This window comes from Panthera uncia, chromosome B1 (assembly GCF_023721935.1).
Source record: "Panthera uncia isolate 11264 chromosome B1, Puncia_PCG_1.0, whole genome shotgun sequence".
In the NCBI taxonomy this organism is placed as follows: domain Eukaryota; kingdom Metazoa; phylum Chordata; class Mammalia; order Carnivora; family Felidae; genus Panthera; species Panthera uncia.
Genome location: NC_064811.1, coordinates 197,578,892 through 197,603,680, shown reverse-complemented (window position 1 = coordinate 197,603,680; position 24,789 = coordinate 197,578,892). Strand labels below are relative to the sequence as shown.

Sequence of the window (24,789 nt, the reverse complement as noted above, 5' to 3'; positions counted from 1 at the left end):
CCCAAGCTAGTGAATCTGGGAGACCGGGAGGCCAGAAGGCCAGGAAGCGGGAGACTGCTTCAGATGGGGATCTGGAATGGACCTGTCCACACAGCAAATGTGTCCAGAAAGATGGAAACTCGGCCAACTGACACTTGTAAGTTGTGCACTCAGGGGAAGCTTGCTATAAACACATGGCCTCCTTTCCCTCCTGAAATATTCAGGATGTCCTACCTGGTTTACTAGCTTTGGTGTGAATGACTTATTTTGAGAGAACTTAATGAAGTGCTGAATCCTGCACGGAAATACCCAAGAAAAATGGATGATCTGTGCAAACAGCCAGGCACAAATATAAGAGAGTTAAAAATAGTAGTACACTCATGAGACACTGTCGACTGCCGAGTTTAATATAGACGCATTCAGTCACGTGCACACACAGAGCATGGCGGGGTTGGGGGGGGGGGTGTGCAGATGGTTTTTAACCACCCTGCCATAAATTAGCATGTGCCTCAGAGTAAGCAGGAGAGGACAGGAGACTTATCTGCTCTGCCTCAGTCGTCTCTGTGGCCACGCACGTCAGCTCTTGTGTTGTTTCCAATATTGCTAAGGTTGATTCTGTTATTAAAAGGTGTGTATTTGGGGCACCTGGGTGGCTCACTTGGCTCAAGGTCAGACTTTAGCTCACGTCATGATCTTGTTCGTGAGTTCGAGCCCCACGTCGGGCTCTGTGCTGACAGCTCAGAGCCACGAGCCTGCCTTGGATTCTGTTTCTCCCTCTCTCTGCCCCTTCCCTGCTCTGTCTTCATGCTCTGTCTCTCTCTCTCTCTCAAAAATAAATAAACATTAAAAAAACCTGAAAAAAAAGTGTGTATTTGGAGCCCCCAAAAAATCTACAAATGCAACATAAGCACATCATAATATAGACTAAAAGGGCTCTTCTAACACCAGAGGAACCAGACTGTGCTCAATTTATTAAGGGACAGTAGGTGAGTGTTCCACATGGTGGGTTTCTTAGGGTGACATGAATTTTGATTTTCTCGCTGCCCCCAGAATACACTGACTTTACGCGCGATCCATTTTCTGCGGAGTGCCAAAGATTATCAAAATGTGCAGAATCCCCTTTGCTGACTGCAGTCCTGCCAGTGTGTAGGTCTGGGAGCTCAGGGAGGGAGGGCTCAGGAATCGCTGGGTGCTGGGGGAGGAGGGAGGGGACACCCTCTCAGGTTGCCTGAAAGGAAATCCAAGAAGCCACTTGAATGCATTCACATCGGAAAGCGAGGCGTGCTCCTGCCGTGTCTTCAGGGAACTTTGTTTATGTAGGACAAACATCAACAGCGGTCCAGCTGGGAAACCGAAATGTTAGCACAGCCCCAGGGACCCTCACACTCCCGGAGAATCTCCAGATGTCTGTTCCTGGTAGGTTCTACCAACAGCTTTTGCTTCTCGAGTCAACTGTCACATTGCCGAGGTGTGTGGTGGCTGAATGCAAGGGGGATGCAAGGTGGCCCCAGGAGGAATGACTCCTGAGCCACCTGCTGTAAAAGGTGCCTGCCTGTCACTGAAATGCACCATGTCTTCTCCGTCTCCGTCCACACTACTGCTTGTAGGACCCGTGACCTGGAAAGTAGTTCCTCCACCCCGAGTAGATAGAGTCCTTGAGTGTTCAATTCAACAGCACCAAGCAGCTGGACGAAGGGCTTCACAGGTACTGAGTCGTCACTGACAAACTAATGTGGGACAGGTATTTAAAGCACCGGATTAGGAAGGGATCCCCTCCATTCGCCTCTTTTGGGGTGCTCGTGGGTCCTAACTCACTGTCTTTCCCACTTCTGACCTTTCAAATAGACCCTTCTCCCTCTAAGGGGTGTGGAAAGCAAAGGAAAACCAGCAAAGACATAAGCTAATTAGGACACTTTGTAAAACAAAGTCTACATCCATTTCTCCACAGGATCAGAAAGATGGAAACATCTTCATTACTTAGGCCTCATTATTAAGCGGGCGGCATGGAGGGCTGGGGAGTGGAGCGCAAGAGGCAGTGATGCTGGAACGCCTGGGTCAAGTCCGGGTTCCCTGCACCCTGACCTCGCTACCTACTTTGCCACCGATGTCTCTAACAGGTGCAGAAACTCCCCATGCAATTTAAAGCTTTAGTAAGTCAGGAAAGAATGAAGCCGTAAGTGGTATTCGAACGCGCTATTCAAAAAGTTTTTAAACAATGGATTTCATATAATTTCTTGGCTCCCACGTAACCAGCATCTTTCAGAAAGTAATATTCAATTTAACTTTTCAGATGTATTGAAAACGTCCCCAGGTGTTCTCAAGTGATTTATAAACTGCATTCATGATTCTAGTTCTTTGCTTCCAAGGGATTTAGCTTTGATAAAAAGACAATTTTTGCATAAACTCACTATAGGAACAAAGCAAGAAAAGGAGGTATATTGAGACTTTATAAAATATTGAGGGTGTTAGAGTCATTATATACTCTTAAGGACAAGGAAAACATATTCCTCCTATAAATGATTTTCTTTTCTTACCACTTTTCTGTTTTCATTCATTTTAATGGCGATATGTTACTTGAAGCCAAGAAACATACCTTTTAAAGTCGTGACTTCTGAGGACAGTATTTGTAAGTAGGATAGAGTTAGGGTCATTTGCCTCAGATATTTTATTCGATGTCTAATCTTTATCAAAAAGGAAGGAAAGCCCCTTATCAAGACAGTCAATGTCAGTAGCTTAAATGTCTCCAGGTTAAAAAGTGTACTTAAGGCGCTATTCCTTCTCATTCCTTTACACATCATCTTGTTCCTGAGCAATGAGGTTTTTATGATGAAATATTGTATAGTTTATAGATTTTAGGAAAACATTTTGAGGGCATGGGTCTTGCAGCGTGAGAGTATTAGAAATGAGTTGTAAGTGAAATGACAGATTGCTATTTTCCGTAATTTTTTTTTCTTTTTTTACAAACACTATGATGTCAAGCTTGTTTTCCAAAGTCTTTAGTAAAGGACAGAAGCTACTGGCACCTGGGGCTTCCCCGCCACTTGCCACTTCCGAGGAAAATAGCTAAGAGGGGCGAGTAATCTCTGTAGCCTCAAGCAAAATTGAGACCTGGAAAAACTAAGTCTTTCTTCCTGTTTTAGAACACACAGTTTATCCACCAAGATGGTAATCTCTCTCACATCTCAAGCTTCACGGCCATTACAACCTACATCCAAAGACCCGCTCTGTGCTTCTGAAAGTGTATAAACAGTTGTCATGGATTTTTGTCAAGTTCATGCACTGAATAGACAAGACAAAGGTAGACTCTAGAGATAGAAAACAAAACAATCCTCATTGTTTAGAAACTTGGCACAATCTCAAACATTTTGAATAAGCTCCAATTTCAGAAATAAGTATAAAGGTGTCAAGGTGCAAAAGTTAACAGAACAAATAAGACAAAATGGGTGTTTAGAGTCACGGAGGCACGGACGGTATTTTGGGTTTTGTTTGATTTCGTTAAGTTGCCTTTTCGACTTCCTTTTTTTACGGGAAGATCTGGAATTGTAAAATGTGCTTTAAATGTATTTCACGAAAGCAGGTACTGAAATCTAAACTCTTATGAGACACTTTACTGAGTTACATAAACTATAATATACATGCAATCCTTTTGCAAAGTATAAAGTGCCAGACAAAGGGGATTTGATCAGTAAGTGTTTCCTGATGATGCCAGATAAATGAGGTGTCATTGTGTCTTTGCAGGAGAAATATCATATATATTTAAGTGTCAGAAAGCAAATTGTGATATTTTTATTAAATCGTTTTATTATAAACATATGAATACCTTCAATTTCCTAAGTATTAAAAAAAAACACACAATGCAGAAATGGCTAGTGCTTTAACTGAAAATAGCAGTATGTCTGAGGTCGGGGAGGGCAGAGCGGTGTGCTCAGTGACCTTTGACCCTTACCTTGGTAAACAAAGTGGAAACCCCGGGCAGATGAACCGCTCTTTGCACTGAATCGGAGAAGAATCTGATTTGATGTCGCCAATGGCAATGTTTCACCTAACGAAGAAAACCAGAGGTAATTAGTGGGGTCCGTAGAATACACTGTGGGGTGGTGGCAAATATTTTGGAAAATAACTATTATTAACTCGGAATTTCACTCTCAGCTGTTGTACTCTTATCAGATCTCCCTTTGGGTTTAGGACCCAGACGCATTGTTTCTATCAAGATTTTAAAACTGGTCTTGCCTGTTCGTTCTATTAAAATGTGGATTTAATCAATATCTCACTTATGCTTCCTTCTGAAGCAGGCACTGATCGTAAGTCTGTTAGCTGACAAAGTGGGAAATACAAGAATCATATTTATCAGTAGCTCAGAATCAACTTTGACAGTTACTTGCTAGGATTTTACTTCAATTAAGAAAATTAAGAAAATATGAATCTAAACTTGTTTAAAAATACTAAACCATTTAGATTCAGAAAAAATAAATTTATGAAATATATTTTTACCTTTTAAAGTACACCCACTATACAGGAATGGTCTCTCTCACGTGCCACTAAGGAGCATATGAATGACATAAGCATTTCAGAGGTGAATTTGTCAATAGGTAACAGTACTTTAAATCTGTATCTTCTGGGGGCGCCTGGGCGGCTCAGTCGGTTAAGCTTCCGACTTTGGCTCAGGTCATGATCTCACGGTTCGTGGGTTCGAGCCCCACATTGGGCTCTGTGCTGACAGCTAGGAGGCTGGAGCCTGCTTCGGATTCTGTGTCTCCCTTTCTCTCTGCCCCTCCACCACTCAGACTCTGTCTGTGTCTAAGATAACATAACATAACATAACATAACATAAATCTGTATCTTCTGATGCGTTTCTCAACGTTCCATCATTGGACATTGGCAGAAAAGAACAAGACATAGGTCTTAAGAACCTTGGTTAACAACAGTGAAAAACAGGAAATAATCAAACTTAGTCTTGGTTGGCAAGATCAGGGATGACACCATAGTGACTGCACAAACCTTGCAGTTTGCCCAGGGTCCCAATCCATGAGGGGCTAATTAAATTGTGCTGCGCTAATCAACTGAATCCTATTCAGCACTAAAACGAATCACTTTCGGTCTATATACTTTTTCGTAGGGAAAGAACTGCAGATGTGATTTTCAATAAAAGTGTGGCGTACAAAATGAGTTTGAAATAGCATCGCGTTTTATGCAGCCCCATGTACGTTTACGCGCATTTACACACGCACACATTCATCCGTGTATGTGTATACACGTACGCACCCGTGTACTTGTAGGAGTGTGATGAATCTCTATATGCACGTATTTAAAGGTTGGCAAGGATTGAGACCACAATATTGATACTGCTTATCACCAGGAAGATTAGGGGACATGGGATAGAAAATAGAACACACAAGATCATTTATTATCCCTTCTTTTTCCGATATTTTCCTTTGTTCTTGAGATGGATATTGTATTTCCCACAACCTTAGTAAGTAAAATGATGGTCAGCGGTTTTATATCTGAGATAAACATACAGTTGAAATTTTATATCGAAGATACAATGTTATTAAGTAGGCAAGCAAATTCAAAGATGATTGCATTTCTCCCTCATTAAAAAAGAAAAAAAAAATGACAAGTTTAAAATGAGTCACCCTGGCTGTCTAAATAAAATTAAAGATCAAATGCTTTGAATGTTTACCTGAATGTGACCCGGAGAGAGAGCTGAGAAGTCTGGCCTGTGGGTGTGTCCCATCAAATAATTCTGCCAAATCATTCAGTGCCGTCTGGAAATAGGCAAACTGTCCGAATACGACTGCAAAATAAAGGGGTGGGTGGCACAACGCTTATTAAAAAACACAGACACGGAGGCTTACACCACCTATGTACTGATTCCTCTCAAGGATCGTGCTCCTAAGATTCCTGCAGAAAATCATGAACTGGTTTCCCCGGCTTTCTAAGAGTTTTCAGTGGCTTAAACAATTTTATTTCGTTTCTCAGTGTCTTGAAACATAATAAAAGGAATAGCATTACTGTTCCCAATCTGTTTGAATATTAAATTTTTTTCTGGAACTACATTAGGATAATACAAGAATAGCCATAAAGCTGCCCCATTATTTAAGAGCAGTTAACGATGTTTCGTTTCATGTGCAATAGGTACAGGGATCGAGACAATTCTTGGTTTTAAAAACATGCCAGTTTGGTGAAGAATTTAGAATTGTTCACTTGTTATTACAAGGTGAAATTCACGTGAACTCATTGCGATTTATACACAGGTCAGCAACATACCATAGAGCTGTTTATTATGACCCCACCACACAATTTTATTTATCTCATAGGTGATATAAATAGCAAGAACACACCTCCTCCAAGTAAAACATTACTGTGCATTTCAGCACTTCAAACTTCATAAACTTTTACACTCAAAGTGACAATACACAGGCCTCCACAATAGTAAGAAACACTTGTGATTTAGTATATAAGCAAGGAGCAACTAATTCTTATTTATGTGCAAGGTTTAAACTAAAATTATTCTCATTCTGCATAAGAAATGGATATGTGTGTATCAATTATACATGTCAGATTCTAATGAACTAATGTGTTGGCGAAATGGAGGGGAATCTAACTGTAATAGCTTGTGTGTGTGTGTGTTTTAGATATGCCATATATTCTGTCACACACATGTATTACATATATACATAAACATGTATGTATAATATGCACCATGTACAGTATGCACGTAATAGAGTATACGTACACATACATATATGTATTTTAAGATTTTATAATTCCTTTATAATTTTCTAGAGAGAAATAATTAAAGGAAGCATGTAAGCCAGGAGGACTTCCCCAATGGATGAACTGCTCTAAAACAAAGAATTAGAAAGAGGAAGAGAATTTTATGATTTCAACATGGTTCTGGCTCATACAATTCCTTTCTCATAGCAGCCCCCCTCCCCCAGTAATGAAAACTTCATCACGTTGGAGGCAGGACGCTTGGGTCTTTTAAATAGCACAAAAGTGAATCACAGACACGTAATTTCAAGAAACTTTTAGAACCAGAATTTGAAGATGATCCAGAGAGAAACGTGGTCCCAGGACCGTCACACGCCAACGTGCACTGAGCTCCTCACAACAAATACGGGTGTGGGTCTACATGTTGGCCAAGATGAGGCTTCTATGATGAGCTGCTTGGGCGGAGCTCAGACCTATGACTGACTCTGCCCCAAACGGGCAGCCAAGACTGACAAGTGCTCATGGCCACGGGGTCTCCCTGGGGGAGAGTCCATGTCTCATAGTGGGGAGAGCAGTGTCGCTTCCTTGAGGCATGAGAAGTTAAACCACTTGGGGGGAAGAATGAAGGGCAGGGAATTATTTCAGTACGTGAACACTGAAAGCAAAACTCTGCAGGTGACAAATATGGCAAAAGGCCTGGTGTGGCAGGCGCTCAGTGGGTAAGAGACAAGGAGGGGACTGGAAAGCAAAAGCCACCGCAGCCTGAGACTTTAGGACCTAAAAACGTGGGGTTTTCTCGTGGGCAAAATGGGAGTGAAAAATGTGTATCAAGGTGTTTCCGTGATCAGAGCTTTGTCGTAGAAAGGTACTTTGGTGACGCTTTGGGTGAAAACAGGGAGAGAATTGGAGTATCTGAAGACCTGCCTCAAATGTTACTTCCCGCCTGGAACCTGTGTTCACCACAGTCATGCCTCTTCCCACCTAGCGACGCCCACACCTTGAGCTAATGTGGCACTTAAAAAGTGGGCATTTTAGGGCACAGACTATGTTTTGTTCATCCTGGCCCTTATCACAATTGTTTGTTATTATCATTATTATTATTATTTTAGAGAGAGAGAGAGAGATAGTGACAGAGAGACCACATGAGCAGGGTAGGGGCAGAGAGAGAGGGAGAGAGAGAATCCCAAGCAGACTCCATCCGCAGCACAGAGCCTGACGTGGGGCTCGATCCCATGACTCTGGGATTATGACCTGAGCAGAAATCAAGAGTCGGACATTCAACCGAGTCACCCAGGTGCCCCCAAAATTGTTGAACTGATTTATTTCCCAGGAGAGAGTAAGGAAAAGAAGAAAGATAATACAAGATAAGGCAGTATAGATTTTCATTTAATCCTCTGTGCAACTATTTTAATTTCAAATTAAAATTTAATTTTCTGTCTGGTCGAATGTAATAAATGTATATCTTTAAACATTTCAGACTGGGAAACTCTGATCAATATTTACGATAGAGGTGTGACTTTTTTTTTTATCTGCTGGGAAATCATAATTGTGTTGTGACAATTCAATAAATTTTGAAATAAACTAAAATCATAGAATATGGCTGCTATATTCCATTGTGATAAATATGTTCTACCGTTTATCTATGAACAAAAGTAAAAGGAATAGGAAAGTAACTGGAGGATGTCGTTAAGCACTTAGGTGGAAAAAACGAATTAACGGGAGCTGAAGAAGTGACATTGGTTTAAAGGAATTGGTCAAGCAAAAAGAGTGAGAATCAGGAGCTATTCTAAGTTTTATTGTTTGTTTATTGTAGCAAAGTAGATATTCTGAAGCCCTCTCCCTTTTTAAATGAGAGTAACAGCTGTCTCATTCACAAAGTGAACCAGCCCTTTGCCTGTTGGGGAGCTGGTCCCCCTGCCCTGGTCTCCACGAGCATGTCCATCATCTCTTAAACACCAAGGAAAGCCCAGCCCGAAAACCCTAACAGTCTTGAGTACTGGCCCAGGGTAGACACTACATGGTGTGTGGTAAAATAGCAAGCAAGTTCGTCACACGGTTCATGAAGGGCCCGTGACCTAAAACACCTAAGGCTAAAGTAAGTTCCTGGTGAAGGTTTTCGTCAGTTTCGAAGAGGCCTGTAGATAATAAATAGAGTAAAACCTTGGTTTGCCAGCATAACGCCTTCCGGAAACACACTTGTCATCCAAAGCACTCGTATATCAAAGCAAATTTCAAGGACCACTGGCTCAGCTGTGATCATGTGACATCGGGCGTCACGTACGACTTGTGTTGCCAGACCTCGCTCATTTACCAAGTTAACATTTATTAGAAATGTTTGCCCGTCTTGTGCAAATGCACACGCGCAGAACAACTTACTTGCCATCCAGAAACCGTTTGTCTCCCGCGTGCCAATTTCTTACCCAACAAGTAACTTACTTGTGTTATAATTGTACTTTCTAAAAGGTTTTCCCTCAAACAGATTCTAGCCTTAGAATCTTTATCTGCTGTCCGTCTATGAGTGGATGGCTGCTACATCACATGTAAAGGAAAAAAACAAAACTTAGCCATGTAGGGTTTTCACTGTACTACTGGGAAAAAAAGAACCTGGTCTATAAAGTTATAAAAACGACTATCTGGTTTACTCCAGAAAAGAACCCAAGTCAAAGGAAATGTCCGTGGTCAAGAGTGAGATTGGAGGTGTGGGAATCCAGCTCTGGGAAAACCCAGTGCAGACCCGGCAGGAAGGCCCTTCTAGAGAAGAAGCCATGCAGAAAGCTGGCTCAGACTGGAAGCGAAGTTCAGGAGGGAAATTGGTAAGCGAGGTGTTGAGGGGTCACATGGGGATCTGCCCGCTTTGACATCTCTACCCACTCGAAGGTGAGCTCACTGATCCAGTGACTTCTGTCAGCATCTGACTGAGAAATGCAGGTGCAGACTGGCATCCAGTGTTCCCCTGGCCCACCTCACTTGGCCATCCTGCCTCAAAAAGAACCAGTTTCTAACAAAGGATGAGTCAAGCCAAACTGATTCTCTCTGATTATTCTGGATCAGAATCTTAGAAGAAAATTTACGCATTTTATATGACATTGATAAAATAACTGGAGTGGATGCTGTGTACGTTTAGAAAACCTGTTGCTTTAACACAAGTTGTCTTTTATATTTTTTATTATAGTCAGAGCCGAAAGATTTGTTTATAAGATGACAGAAAAATTAACATCGAAACAAATATGACCACGAATAAAACATTAAAGAAAGACAAACTTACCAAACTCCTTTGGCACCGTTATGGAGTAGAGGCATATTTGACCGGCCGTGTAATTATGAGGGTAGTTTGGTGACAAAACGACTCCTTCGGACCCCGTGTACTGGCCTCCGCAGGGAGCTGCAAGAGGGAGTAAGCAAACAGCATGTGCAAAACCATCGCCACACCTGCTCGAGAGGGGCGGGGCCGCAGGAGGATGAAAACACTGAGGAAATGAGCATCTCACCTGGTTTGTTCAACAGTTTAACAAAGTGTGTGTGTGTGGGGGGGGTGCCTGGGTGGCTTAGTGGGTTGAGCGTCCAACTTCGGCTCAGGTCATGATCTCACGGATCGTCAGTTCGAGCTCCACATCAGGCTCTGCGCTGACAGCTCAGAGCCTGGAGCCTGTTTCAGATTCTGTGTCTCCCTCTCTCTAGGCCCCTTCCCCACCCCCCAACTCACACTCTGTCTCTCTCTGTTGCTCACACTCTTTCCCTCAAAAACAAACATTAAAAAAATTTAAAAAAGAAATTTAACAAAGTGGCCAATGGAAAAACTACTTAATTTTGCTGTGGGAAGTGAAGGAAAAGAAAAGCAGAGATTTACCAAGTTTGAATAAAGACAACTTAGGAGAAAAACCTATGATGGTCTCAGGAAATCCCAAAACCTCTCCCAAAAGTGCTAAAATGATCATGAAAATGTTAGTAAGAAACTAACAACAAGCCTGAAATGAATAGATTCCTGAGTTACTTTGAGTCTCACAAGAATTATCTGGTTGGCATCAGTCATATTAACTGAAAAGCTACAAAAATTATTTCAGTTTTCTACTGTTTTTACATTACTACAGAGCTTAGAAAAAATAATGTTTGCTTTTAGCTTTTCATTGTTGAACTTTTCATCTCAAAGACTCAGTTCAAGAGTAGCATGTAGAATTACTAATAAGCCGGGGTCTCTTCCTGCAAGTTTGATTGAAAACTGAATTGATTCATAACTAGAAAGCCAGGGCACATACAGTAACAAGTGTTACGTGCAGAGCTCTGTGTGTGCGTGTGTGAGTGTGTGCGCACACGCGCGTGTGCGTGTCTTTACTTTCCTTCTCATTATTTTATTCACTTGGGCATTACTTTTGCTAAGGAAACACTGAAAACACTGGGACAACACCGAAAATACTCTGGAAGCATGTTCAAACAGACATTCAATTGAATCCTAGTCTCGTGACTCCCAGTTTTTTTAATTAAACGCCCTATCCTTCAATCCGTCAAATGTGACTTCAGAAGACGTCCCAGTCTGCAGAGTGTGACCCGGGACAGGCACTGAACTACCAGCCTCCTGGACCCTGCTGCCTGCAGCCTGACCACGCTGCTCCTGGTCTCAGATACATCCCCATGGACCTCAAGTCAGAATCATTTTTAGTGTTTGAGAAAGTAGATTTGTACAACTTGTTTATTCTTGATAAGACAGTTTTCAAGCACCAAAAGACAAATCAAAGGCAATATATTTAATCCTTTCAATGTTAATCAACACACTATCAAGTCCTAACTGATAGGCATTCTTCGCAACTAACAAAGCTCCTTGGACTATGTTGACATTAATGTCAAAGCACCTCATTCGTGATTTGTGAGAGTTCGAAGCCATACATCACAACAGCTTGGGAAACTGAAGTCTTATTCTAAGTTTCAAGGGAAAACAGCTTACGCATCTGACAGCGTTGATCTACTTATGATCAACAGGTAGAGATTTTCTTTAACTACACTGAGTGTGGTCTTCCCGCTGGTGTCTTGATTCAGAATAATTTTATCATCCCACGACACTTACACTGACATTTTACAATTCTAAAAAGAAAAATTCTATTTTAACTTGTTGATAGAAGTTAAACTCTCAAGCTGAAGGTTCTACATGAAATGCTGGGTGACTTATTCTACTAATTTAGATACGTCGCTTAATTTTTTTTTCACCTCATCCATATAAATGCAACCAGGGTATTTCAGAACTACTTTTTCCTTAAAAGTTTACAGTTCAAATTTTAAAAAGTAAGTACCATGAAGCATAGAAATCTATTTTTTGCTCAGCCATATAAAACTCAAGCAGGTAACTGTGCAAATATCCTTTCTTTTAAACCTAGAAAATCCATCCAGTTCAAATTTTAAGCCACAGGTATAAATAAAAAGTGGAAGCCAATCACCACTGGGGTAACATTTGGATGCTCAAATGATCTGACAGACAGAAATCTTATCAAGGACACCATGTGATGCATTTGTGGAAGTATACCTACAAATATTTATTTTGTTCAAGGACAGGATGAAAGAGAATTATCTTGTGATAACACAAGACATTAAAAAAAAAAAAAAGATGGAATGAAAGGAAACTGACCTGGCATTTTAGGTCCACTGCTTCCTTGATGCATCGGGTTGTGCTTACACGTTCTAGATAAGCACCAGAACTATTCTGAACACAAGCAAACATTTGCGAAATTGACAAAAATATGTATAGGATTTTCATTTCATTCTTAATGATTATTCTGTCCATGTTACTGCGCTGACCTCAGACGCAGATAGGTATGGTCTTTTCCGTAATGGGCATTATTTTACGTTAATGTGATAAACGAAAAATAAAGATGTTCTTGCTCTTTGGTAATTAATGCATGAAACAGATAATTTTCTAAATGAATAAAGAGCAATAACATCATAACTACAGATGGTAACAAGAATTCACTCATCCATCTGGTTAACTGAAATATATGTCTCATATGTAAAGGCAACAAAATTCAATCGAATTGAATGTAAACTGAAACAACACAGCTAACATCCTGACCCGTGAAACAGGCTCTGGGTTGTTTCAATTTCAGTTCAATTTACAGTAAATTTCAGTGAAGAAAAACTGCAGACAACAGATGAATCACCAAGAAAAAAAAAATCATATTCTACATTTAAAATAAACTAGTCCAGAACGTGCGGCCTGCATTCCATAATATATGGAATATTGAAATGTTTTTTTAATGTTTTATTTTTGAGAGAGAGAGAGAGAGAGAGAGAGAGAGAATATGAGTGGGGGAGAAACAGAGAGAGAAACACATAATATGAAGCAAGCTCCAGGCTCTGAGCTGCCAGCACAGAGACTGATGCAGGGCTTGAACCCATGAACCGTGAGATCATGATCTGAGCCGAAGTTGGACGCTTAATAGACTGAGGCATTCAGGCTTGAAATGTTTACAGTATAGCAGAAATCCCTGGTTTAGCTGGTCATCTAAATGATCCACATGTAGTGATTCATGCACAAAATGTGTTATTCCCCATGACAGATCCAAAATAAACTACGGGGGGAAGTAATTTCTACTTTAATGATTTGGTAGTTTGAGTTCTACTTAAATGTAAATAAATAACATAAATAAAAATTTATGTGTTGTGCACTTTGATGACAGGTAAACAGAAATTGCTCTTGGCTTTATGGGTCTTCAAATATAGAAGAAGAAATAATCTCTAATTTAAAATTTGATTCTGTATCTATTATCCAAATGTGACTTCTTTTAGTAACCTTTTTTTTATAATTTTTTTTTTTTAACATTTATTTTTGAGACAGAGAGAGACAGAGCATGAACGGGGGAGGGGCAGAGAGAGAGTGAGACACAGAATCTGAAGCAGGCTCCAGGCTCTGAGCCATCAGCCCAGAGCCCGACGCGGGGCTCGAACTCACGGACCGCGAGATCGTGACCTGAGCTGAAGTCGGACGCTTAACCGACTGAGCCACCCAGGCGCCCCGTGACTTCTTTTATTTATGTTTATTTTGTGGCTATCATTCCCCCACAGGTTCAAATTGTATTTGAGTTTAATACAAACTTAATTCCTCCTGCATTATTATTTAACAAAGTCTAAAACTCACCTTCTTTCTTATTTTTACTCTGGTCCCCATATATATATATCCTCTATGGAGATGTCTGAAGAGGGATATTACCACACCTGGGATGTACAGATCATTTAGTGGAATACAAGAAAAAATATTAGAACCTCTGTAGAAAGTTATATCCCGGGAGGTGTTTCTGTTCACACATTATCTACGCGTGATGTCTGCTGGGAACTGGGGTGTGTGTAAGGGCATTGCACTTATTGGGGTTTCATGCTCAACAGTCACAACGTGACTGGATGTCAGACCAAGAGTCTGCCATCATTGCCCTCTGGTTTATTAAAAGGATCATGTATTCCATTTACAGGTAGATTAAGATTTACATACAGAATCCAGATTTTCTATTTATTGAGCACCTACTTTGTCTGAGACAGCCATATGCATATCCCATTTAATCTTTCCAACACTGGTGAGGTAGGCATTCTTATGTCCTGAGCCCTGGGTGGTGCAGCCAGAATTTGGCCGCCTCTAGTTGGATAACCCCTGGGCCCTGCTCCAGTCCCCACCCTGAGAACCTCTCCCCTGGAAAGTGGGGTCCTCAAGACCTAGGTAAGCAGCCTGCAGGCAGCCCTGGACCCACTTTTGGGACGGCGATCTAGGACCCTAGGCTCCCGTGAGAGCACTGCCTGGGTTCCACTGTGTCACCTCCCAGACACCCCTCATGTTAGTTTTTAGGAAATTTAGCAGGAAGGACCCCAAAACTTCCATGTTGTCCAACCTGCCCAAAGCAGCTCACATGGTAACTTAAGTATGTGGCTTTTCAGCATTTTTCATTAAATAGAGCCAGGGGAGGCACTGACTCACAAGCTGGCCTTCATGGTCACGACTTAAATACACTGCCTGGTGCTAAAATTTACAAACTTCCCTCACAAATTTGCTTTCTATATATGCATATTATTTTTACATATACATGTACATGAATCATGTACATCACACATATATTTAATCTACATTTAATATATATTTTATTTAATGTAATATATTTATTTCAAGATCTATATTTAGTATGTATTGAAATACATATACATATATACACCCTATAAGTATAAAGGGAAATAAACCTAAAAACATAATAAAAATATATATTACTTATTCATATTATTAGTTATCCATAAACATTATATTTATTAGTGTTATATATTATTGGTGTATAAATATATATATTTCAATATGTTTATATATGTTTATCTATTATTAATAATATAAATAATATTTTTATTATGTTTATAGATTAATTTCCCTTTACACTTACAGGTGTGTATATGTGTATGTATGTAAAGAGTAATTTACATATATAACAAGTGGCTTCCAAAATCTCAAAAGTAAAAAATCACAATAAACATTGAAATAGAAGTTTTAGATTGCTTTTTAAGAATTTGAGATGAATGATGTTTCTCAGGCCCTTCCAAATCTAAGAGGTTACTGGGCATTTTATTTTACGTATATGGCATTATTTATATTTTATAAAGGGCATGTGCATTTTAAATATAATTAAAATGTGACATATTAAGTTTCTACAAAATGTAACATAAATATACGTGGATTTTTACGTATCTATATTTTTAATGGTTATTTCTTTTTGAGATAGAGAGAGACAGAACATGAGTGGGGGAGAGGTAGAAAGAGAGGGAGACACAGAATCTGAAGCAGGTTCCAGGCTCTGAGCTGTCAGCACAGAGCCCGATGTGGGGCTCGAACCCATGAACCACACGCAAAATCATGACCTGCGCTGAGTCGGATGCTCAACTGACTGAGTCGCCCAGGCGCCCTGATTTTTACATCTTTTACAGCTATCGTTCCATATGATTATTATGATAGGTCCACAGAGGGTATCAGGCAAATATCACCGTTGTCCCTGACGAGAAGACACAGAGGCCTACAGGCACCGAACCACCTTCCCACCTCGCACGTGAGGTTACGAGTGGATGTGGAACTGGACTCCTCTCTGGCTTTTCCTCAAGACCGAAACAGAGCAGGCAGGCACACAGCCACCCCTATCCCGGGCCCGATGGCGTTGGGGGAACGCAAATTTGCAACAAGGAAATCCCACAGGGTCCCACACGCACTTTGCAGTTAACATGAGTTATGAGGCTGGCTAGCTTCCTCACCCTCCACAGAAGAGATTACGATGCTGAGGACCCAAAGCTTACTGGTTAAGTTCAGATGTTAATGAAAAACATGGAAACATGCACTATGCATGGGGGGGGGGGGGGGGGGGGGGCCATGGTGTATTTGCTTCCCTCTCTCGGCATCGTTCGCTCTTCCAGACCTGGAATCTGAGAAGCGTCGATGAATCTGTTTTCATTTTGGTTATTAAAACATGTCAGATTAGGAAGATTTAACAGGCTGCATAATTTTCCATGAAAATTTATTTTTAGTTTTTCACTAACTTATTCATTTCCTCTAGAAACTTGTGTGAAGTCCTTACTGTGCCAGAACCCAGGGCTGGGTCCTGGCAAGGTGGCTTCTTAAATCGACAAGTTCTCGGGTTCACACACAGACTTAGGGACACGGATGTCACAATGCGACCAAGGGCATTACGTTGGTTTGTTTCTTTTGTTTAATTTTTAAATTTGACCTAAAAAATAAAAAAAATAAAAAATAAAAATAAATAAATAAATAAATAAATAAAAATTAAAAAAAAATAAAAAAATAAAAAAAAATTTAAAAAATTTTGACCTATTTGGTCTGAAGGGACCAGTAACGTGAGCTGTCCTGAGTGGGGGAGAAAAAGAAAGCTTTTGGTAAGTTCATTATATCTAACTAAACTGGTACCTGAGTTCATCCTAAAATAACTTGGAAATCATTTTTTTTTCTGCAAACACCATGGGCTTTACCGTCTTCTTTTTAATGTGCATCATCTCAGGGTAGAGGTTACAAGTCATATGCCCAAAGCTTGAACACTTTGGTCTATGGACAGTCCTATGAAATCACTGACTAGATTAACATACGGACACGGCCAGAGACCCGGAAATCTACATCTGTCTCTGTCACTGCACTGTCCGGGGTAACTGCCACCAGACTGCTGTCACTGTAGGTCAGTTCTGTCTCTTCTTTTTTTGAGAGAGAAAGAGAAGGAGAGAGAGAGGGAGAGAGTGCCATGAGCTGGGGAGGGGCAGAAGGAAAGAGAGAATCTCAAGCAGGATCCACTGACAGCACGAATCCTGATCCAGGGTCACTCCCACAACCCTGTGAATTCACGACCCGAGCGAGAATCAAGAGTCAGACACTCAACTGAGCTGCTCAGGTGCCCTAGTTCGGTCGGCTCTTGAAGGTTGATCTTACCTTTTAATATGTGGATTTAGTAACTGAATGCCCATATAAAGAATTACAACTAGTGATATTTGGGGGAATGACACATGAATGTATACACATATATACATGTATACACACACATACACACACACATACACACACACACACACACACAGAGAGAGAGAGAGAGAGAGAGAGAGAGACAGACAGACATTGAAATACAGAGGCAGAGACAGAAGCAGAAGAGTGCATCTGGAGACTGTCACTTAGTACCTCTTAATGTACATCAGGCCTAGAATATTAAAAAAAAAAAAAAAAAAGAAGTTAAAAATGCCAAACTATCTGAGAGAAAAATGTTACCCCTTCCCAAAGCCTGTGCCAATGGCCATACATCAAATGATCAAGGCATGTGAAATACTTAGTCCGCATTGGCTCTGTACGGGAATCTAACCCTAACCACTGGTTAGGGGACTACAGCACTGAAGCGTGACAGCAATTCTAAAATGAGACATTGCATTCTAAAGTAAAAGTAAAATGAGATGTTGTATTCTAATTTTTTTTTAACATTTATTTTTTTTTGAGACAGAGAGAGACAGAGCATGAGCAGGGGAGGGGCAGAGAGAGAGGGAGACACAGAATCCGAAGCAGGCTCCAGGCTCTGAGCTGTTAGCACGGAGCCTGATGCGGGGCTTGAACTCATGAGCCGTGAGATCATGACCTGAGCCCCCCAGGCGCCCCTGAGACGTTGTGTTCTAAAGTAAAAGTCAAATGAGACCGTGCATTCTAAAGTAAAAGTGTTACGAAGGACAGCACAGGGCCCACGCGTACCGTTGCAGGAAGGCAAGGCCTGACTCCAGGCAGGTTTTCCGTCCGCTCCGATCACACATGTGATGGAGGAGGGGTCCACAATCTTGTAGCCAGAGTCACACTGGTAGGTCACGGTTGAGCCAAGTTTGAAGTCCGTGCCAATGCGTGTCCCGTTCATTATATTTCCAGGGTCGAAACAGGCTTCCCGGGGCTTCTCTGTAGAAGCAAAGGTCAACTCCGTAAGGGCAGGGATCTTAAGCTTCTGTCTGTTTCTCTGTTTGCTTGCTCATTTTATCTAGTGCCTACAACAGTGCCTGGTGTATGAGAAAAGCTCAAAAAGTATTTATAGATGGACAAATAACCAAGTTAGTAGCTAAGTATCAAGTTAATATTAATAACGACATGTCATTATTAATGTGATGACTACCAAGTTAACAATTCAATAACACGAAAATAGGAAAAACTCCAACTTAATACAATTACGCTTCTTTTCTTAAAACCACATTTTACTACAGAATCGTTATTGAATCACTTTCATTTAGGTAAAAAACACAACATTACTTTTTACGAGTTTTTTGTTTTTTGTTTTTTTTGTTTTTTCTGTTTGCTACGGAACCTAGTACTGAAGCAAAGAAAGCAAGGCTGGAAAAGTTGAGGTCATTTCCTACCACTGCGCTTAAATCATGCTGATGTGAAACCACACGCCCTAGAGGCCATGAGAGAATCCGGCCACTCCCGGGGTCAGGCTCGGTGCGTGCCAGTGCTCAGCACTTGATACCGGGAAGAGGAGACCGGCAGGGAGGACAGGAGAAGTTCCGGGCCTCCCACAGGGCTCCCTCCCTGCACTCGGGGGCACAGCGCCTGGCGGCGGGGTCGGACCGATGGATAAGCGCCAGTCGCCGCACCTTCACCGCCACGACCTCCCGACAGCTCCGACCTGGCTGCGGTGACCGCCCGCAGGGAGGTGAGGGCCGGCTGCGTTCTAGGCACAGAGCGGGCTGCACCTCGCCCTCCATTCTGTCCTCCCCTGCAGCTCTGCGAGGGCCAGAGCTGGTCTGCTGCGGACTGTGGACCTGGAAGCCCAACAGAAGTGTAACAACTTTCACTTGGGGCACCTGGGAGGCTCAGATGGTTAAGCGTCCGACCCTTGGTTGCTGCTCAGGTCACGATCTCACGGTTTGTGAGTCCGAGGCCCACGCTGGGCTCCGTGCTGACAGCGCAGAGCCTGCCTGGGATTCTCTCTCTCCCCCCCTCTCTCTCTCTGCCCTTCCCTTGTCTCGCTCTCAAAATAAAGAAATAAACTGAAAAGAAACTTTTACTAAAAGCCTATCTGTTCCCAAATATAAATAGAAACCAGTCTTTTTTTTTCCCCTCTGAGACTTGTAGCTATGTGGTTAATTCCTGTTGACTTTTGGTAACCTTACCATTTTAAATGTCTTTATATTCAATAGACCTTCCAAAATATCTCTAAATGGATGGATAACTATATATATATATGTAAGTATATAATATATATAAGTATATATATAAGTATATATAATATACAAATTATAATATATAAATATGTTATAAATATATACAATTATATAAATAATTTATAATTATAAATATATAGTTATATATATATAGTAATATATATAGTTACATAGTTATATTGTACTTCATCATTTGAATGGCGTTTTTGCTTATACATGTCAACATTTTTCATGCCATCATCAAAGTTCCTGGTAATGTCAGAAGGCTCTAGACCTGAATTTTATAGATGTTCAAGTGATCAATTTAGAAGATACCTGAAACATTAATCTTCATTTTTTAACTGACAGTATAAAAATACAGTTTGGCTTGTGTGTGCATGTCTGTGTGTGTGTGTGAGTGCGACAGAGAGAGACAGAGACAGAGAGAGAGACAGAGGGATTAAGGTCATTAATATCAATACATGCTCAAGGGTGACTTGAGTGGATAAAATAGACACGTTTTCACTCTTTTTCTGGCTTGACGCGTGTCAATTCCTTCATTCACATAGAAAAGATCTCTGGAAATTATAAGTGGTAGACTGATTTTCTTTGGCTGGAATTAATATTGATTATGCTGTTTAAATTGTTTCTTACTGATTGTCCATCTGTTGCTTATTATTATTTCCACAAACTCCTGTTTGCAGGAAAACCATCCTGAGAGGTTCTAACAGATATGCCATGACAGACTAAAAGTGGAGTGAGTTTTGAGGACTTAACATTGTGTGTCCTCTTAGGAATGGATGGCATGTGGCAGAGGAAGAGAACAGCACGAAGTTTGGGAAAGCTTGGAGGAAACAAAAGAGGGCTGTTTAACTGTATTCATTCCATATTTTCCATTGTATTTATAATGATCTGTGTCAACATCAGCCAAACAGAGATCTCGTTGGCAATTGCTGACTTCACGTATTCTGAGAATGTATTATGGGGGCGCCTGGGTGGCTCAGACGGTTGAGCTTCTGACTTCAGCTCAGGTCATGATCTCACAGTTCCTGGGTTCAAGCCCCACGTCGGGCTCTGCGCTGACAGCTCAGAGTCCGGATTTTGCGTGTCTCCTTCTCTGTGCCCCTCCTGGGCTCATGCTTCCTCTCTCTCTTAAAGTACTAAAAATTTTCTCAGTACACAGCAGCAGTCCCCCTTATTTAGGAGATGCATTTCCAGACCCCCAGGAAAGGCCTGAAATTGCACAGAGTACCAAACCCTATGTATACTATGTTTTGTCCTACTTATATATACATATATGCCTATGAGAGTTTAAGAGATTAGCAATAATTACTACTAATAAAATAGAACAACTATAAAATATACCCAAGCTCATGAGTGACCTGGACGCGATGACCAGTGTCAGGCTCCTGGGGACCTTCTGGTGCCCTTCTGAGTCCAGCTCAAGGGGGCGGAGCATGTGCTTCCAGACCCCGCTGACCACGGGTCGCCCAGGCCCCGCTGACCTCCAGTGGCCCAGACCAAGACCAGGAAAGCAAAACCACAGAGAAGGGGTCTACCATACATGCCTATTGCCCTTTCACCCTTTTCAATCATTTATTTGTTACACATCCCTTTCAGTCGAGTTTACTGTCTCACTAAACACCATGTACACGACCGCCTGCTCTGTGTCTCTGAGTTAGGTCTCTGATGGCAGGTGTCTTCATCTCTCCAAATGAACCCCCTCTAATCCTGTGGTTCCATTTCTCCAGCTCTCGCTTCAGGATGTTTCGTGATAAATCACAGACACGGTTTTCGCTTACGGTTTGTCCTATTTTCTAATTCGATGACTTCATAACATAGTGTGTTTTGCCACAGTTCATGTCCTTCCTCCCTAAGGACACGCCTCTGAGAACTCGCGCGAGGGAGGACAGTGGGTTCAATCAGCCGGTGTCAGAGACTGTGGCTCAGTGACCCTGCCCGTGCCTCCTACTTCTCGTCCTGCCGGAGAGCGGACCAAAGCACCGTTGCTGCGACCTTTCCTTGTCTTCTGCTACTTCTGTTTTTCACAGCCTTTCCTGGAGAGCTTTGAAAACATGAAGAGCTGTGGCCCCCAGTTCGACAGCTGCCCTGGTCTTGAAAGAACCTACACAAAAGATGCACGTCTCTCTTCCTACCCTTAGGAACGTACCTCCTTCCTCCTTTATTCCCTCGTCCAGCCGAGGAGGCCCTGGAGAGCACAAAGTGCACAGGCGGGCAGTGACAAATGTCCATCCTTATGTTTAGAGGAGGGGTGGTGCTTTGCAGCTCATTCTAGAATGGGCACTGTCGTGGTGAAGTGCACGTCTGTGAGTTCTTGTTACTCCAGAAACTGTCTGATGATATGGTAAATGCCTAAATGTGCTGTTTTTCATTATTCATAAACATTAACAGATCCCATCCCCAAAGCACAAGAACTCCTCTGACTGCTGAGTTTAATATTTTTCTCTTAGGCATTTTAATAAGAATCAGTAAGTTTGTAGATTTTGGTGTTTAGAAGGAAATAGATTAATTTTCTACCTAAAATCATATAAAGAAACATAAGTCCATTGAAGCATTAACAGACATGAAATGTGTCCTGTGTTTTATTTGACAATTCTAATCACTGATAAGTAACTCAAGTTTAAATCAGTATACATATTTTCATTATTTTTTTAAAGCGCTCACTAGTCTGAATTGATATTTCATTAAGTCCTTTTCTCTAATTCTTTGTCATATATCTTATATGTTTTTGGTTTCCATGAGACATGGATTTGAAAAGAATGTGATTATTTTCATGGACGCTATAGAAAAATGCTTAATTTAGGGTGGTTTGTGTTTGAGTTTGTCTCTATTTTCTCTGGCAACAGGTGATGGGGGGGGGGGTCCCAAACGAAGTGGGAGTCACCCATCTGGTGGGCAAACAAGGAAGCTTGCCTCGGCTGGGGCTCCTCATGAACCAGTGCCCATGGGTGGTGGAGACAGGTGAGGGCCACAAAATCACACGTTGAAAAGCAAGGAGATAAAACTACTATTCTGATGTACTTAACCTTAGTCATTCTGAAGAAACAAATGAGAGGATATTAAAACACACGTTAAAATAATAACAATTATTATTTTTTTAGTGTTTCTTAATTTTTGAGAGAGAGAGAGAGAGAGAGAGAGAGAGAGAGAGAGACTATGACAATGAGCAGGGGAGGGGCAGAGAGACAGGAAGACACAGAATCGGAAGCAGGCTCCAGGCTCCAAGCTGTCAGCACAGAGCCCGACGCGGGGCTCAAACTCACAAACCGCAAGATCATGATCTGAGCCGAAGTCGGACGCTTAACCAACTGAGATGCCCCAACTCTTAAATGTCATCAAATCCTTCAATACACACATCATAATTTATTTTTACATGACTATGAGTTGGGGGAAAAAGAAATTATTCATTTTTCTTTTTTCCTTTCAGCAAAGGTAGAAATGTGTCTCTGGATTTTCTTCCCCACTGTAAATATCGAACATTATGTTATGCGAGCATTTTATGTATGAAACAGTCACACAAGACCTCAGAGATAAATGCTTACAATGAATAAACCTTGACACAAATTATTTGACACACAAATTAAGCTGATCACAGTACCTTTAAATTCAATCGCAAACCCCGACAAGCCCACGGAAGCATCACTCCGAAAAGCCAGAAAAAGACTATTTCCACTACTCTCTATTCTTTCTGGGGCTTGAGAACCCTGGAAACTTCCAAGGAGAGGTCTGTTGGAATCTTCTCCTTCATAGATATGTAGGAAATCATAACTGGGCTCCATGTTGAAACTAAAGGAAAGAGCATTCATCAGGTTCGGCACCAAACACGTGTCTCGTATTTCCTCCAGACTACAAGCACACAGTGAGTTCACTTACCTTCATGCAACGAATTTTAAAAACCCAAACAACCCAGAAGTTAAATGTAAAAATAATTTAAATGTGACAGTAGCAATGTGTGTAACTAATATGAATGATCAATACTGTCAGCATGAGACATAATGACTGCTATATTCAAAATGGTAGGAGTTCATACTCTGGTTTCTCTTCAGATTGTATAAATCTTTCATCTTTTACAAAATGGGAGGAGTTTGAAGATATCTGTAAGACAATGATTCCTAATAACGTGGACAGAATATCTCTTCCCTGCACCCAGGAAATTGCTAAAGAAATATGGTTTGAAAGAAAGGGGTTTGAAAGGGAATTCCCACCGATATTTGATTTTTACGTGAATATTTTTAGTTTGAAAAACAGGTATCCTTGATATCGCTCTCCTTAATTTTTTTTTTAATTCTCTGTGAGTTTGTTTTTACTTTTAAAAATGTAATTGCCTCTACTTGGTTGGGTCAGTCGGCTGACGTCAGTCATCCCTGGGATGGCACGAGGAGTGGTAGGCACCCACTCCGTTTCATGTTCCTACGTCACTGACTTTTTCCAATCTTCTCTTCCCGCCCCACACCCCCGCCCCCCCTGCTCTCTCCACTTCTCTCTCTGTGTCTCTCTCCTCTAGTATTAAATACCCTGGTAATCCCCAAAGTTCTCAGGTGGGATGTGGCTTTCCGTGTCTCTGCCATTTTTGATGAGAAGGCGGATGATGGTCTGGGCGCTTCCAAAACGTGCACACTCTCAGGTCAAAGACTAAAGCTGGCACAGACGATAAGATCTCGAGGAGATCAGAAATAACCGACAAACTGACAGAGGTTCCAAGTAACGCCTTCTGACTGGCCTTCCACTTCTTCCTCATCGCTGAGTCGGGGCCTTTGTGTCTTCAGCAAGGACTCATTCCGAGCAGCGTCCACTCTGTCTCCCTTCAGTTGGCAGTGTATTTGGATAACAGGGATGGTGAGTCAAGGAAGCCTTATCATCACTAACGTGGACGTTGTTTAAGTGGCTCTAGTTTATCTGGAGATCCAGGTGATGAAATAGGAACAAAAGGTCTCTCCAGAAATTGCCCCAGGTGTTCTGAAGGAGGCCACCAAGAGTGGGCACCACGGAGGACCCAACGTTAACACTGCACCTAGTCCTGAATCGTGCCATCCCAGTTTATGCCAAGGCTACACTGGGTCCTGCGGGAAGTCCCTGGACATAGTTTTTAAGGGAGCTTTAAAAGATTCCTTAGTCTGCTTATTTGACAAATTCCTTAAAAATCACAAATGAAGGAGTAAAAAATCAGGCATGACCAAACAGAAAGGTGTCAACAGGAATTGTATCAAACAAGAAGAATCTGATTGGAGGAAGAATTTTATTTGGGATACTTTATAAGAATGCTATTAGAATCTGGGGATGCTGTATCCCCATTAACCGGCAGAGCTCATTACTGTTATAGATTATATTTGAGCACTGGAGATACACTGAGTCACAGAAAGGAAATATAGTCTGACCTCTCTCTCTCTCGCTCTCTTTTTGGATATACCATAATCCATGCAC

General features: G+C 41.5%; 1 protein-coding gene across 1 annotated transcript in view; it reads right to left on the bottom strand.

Annotated features, from left to right (window-relative positions):
* Positions 1-24,789, bottom strand: part of CSMD1 (CUB and Sushi multiple domains 1) — a 1,037,384-nt gene that overhangs the window by 233,519 nt on the left and 779,076 nt on the right. Inside the window, exons 27-31 of the mRNA XM_049630105.1 lie at positions 22,967-23,154; positions 17,915-18,109; positions 9,959-10,075; positions 5,660-5,773; positions 3,926-4,021 (exon numbers count right to left, since the gene is read on the bottom strand). Of these exons, the coding sequence (XP_049486062.1) occupies positions 3,926-4,021; positions 5,660-5,773; positions 9,959-10,075; positions 17,915-18,109; positions 22,967-23,154 (710 nt within the window). The remainder of the gene's footprint in view (positions 1-3,925; positions 4,022-5,659; positions 5,774-9,958; positions 10,076-17,914; positions 18,110-22,966; positions 23,155-24,789) is intronic.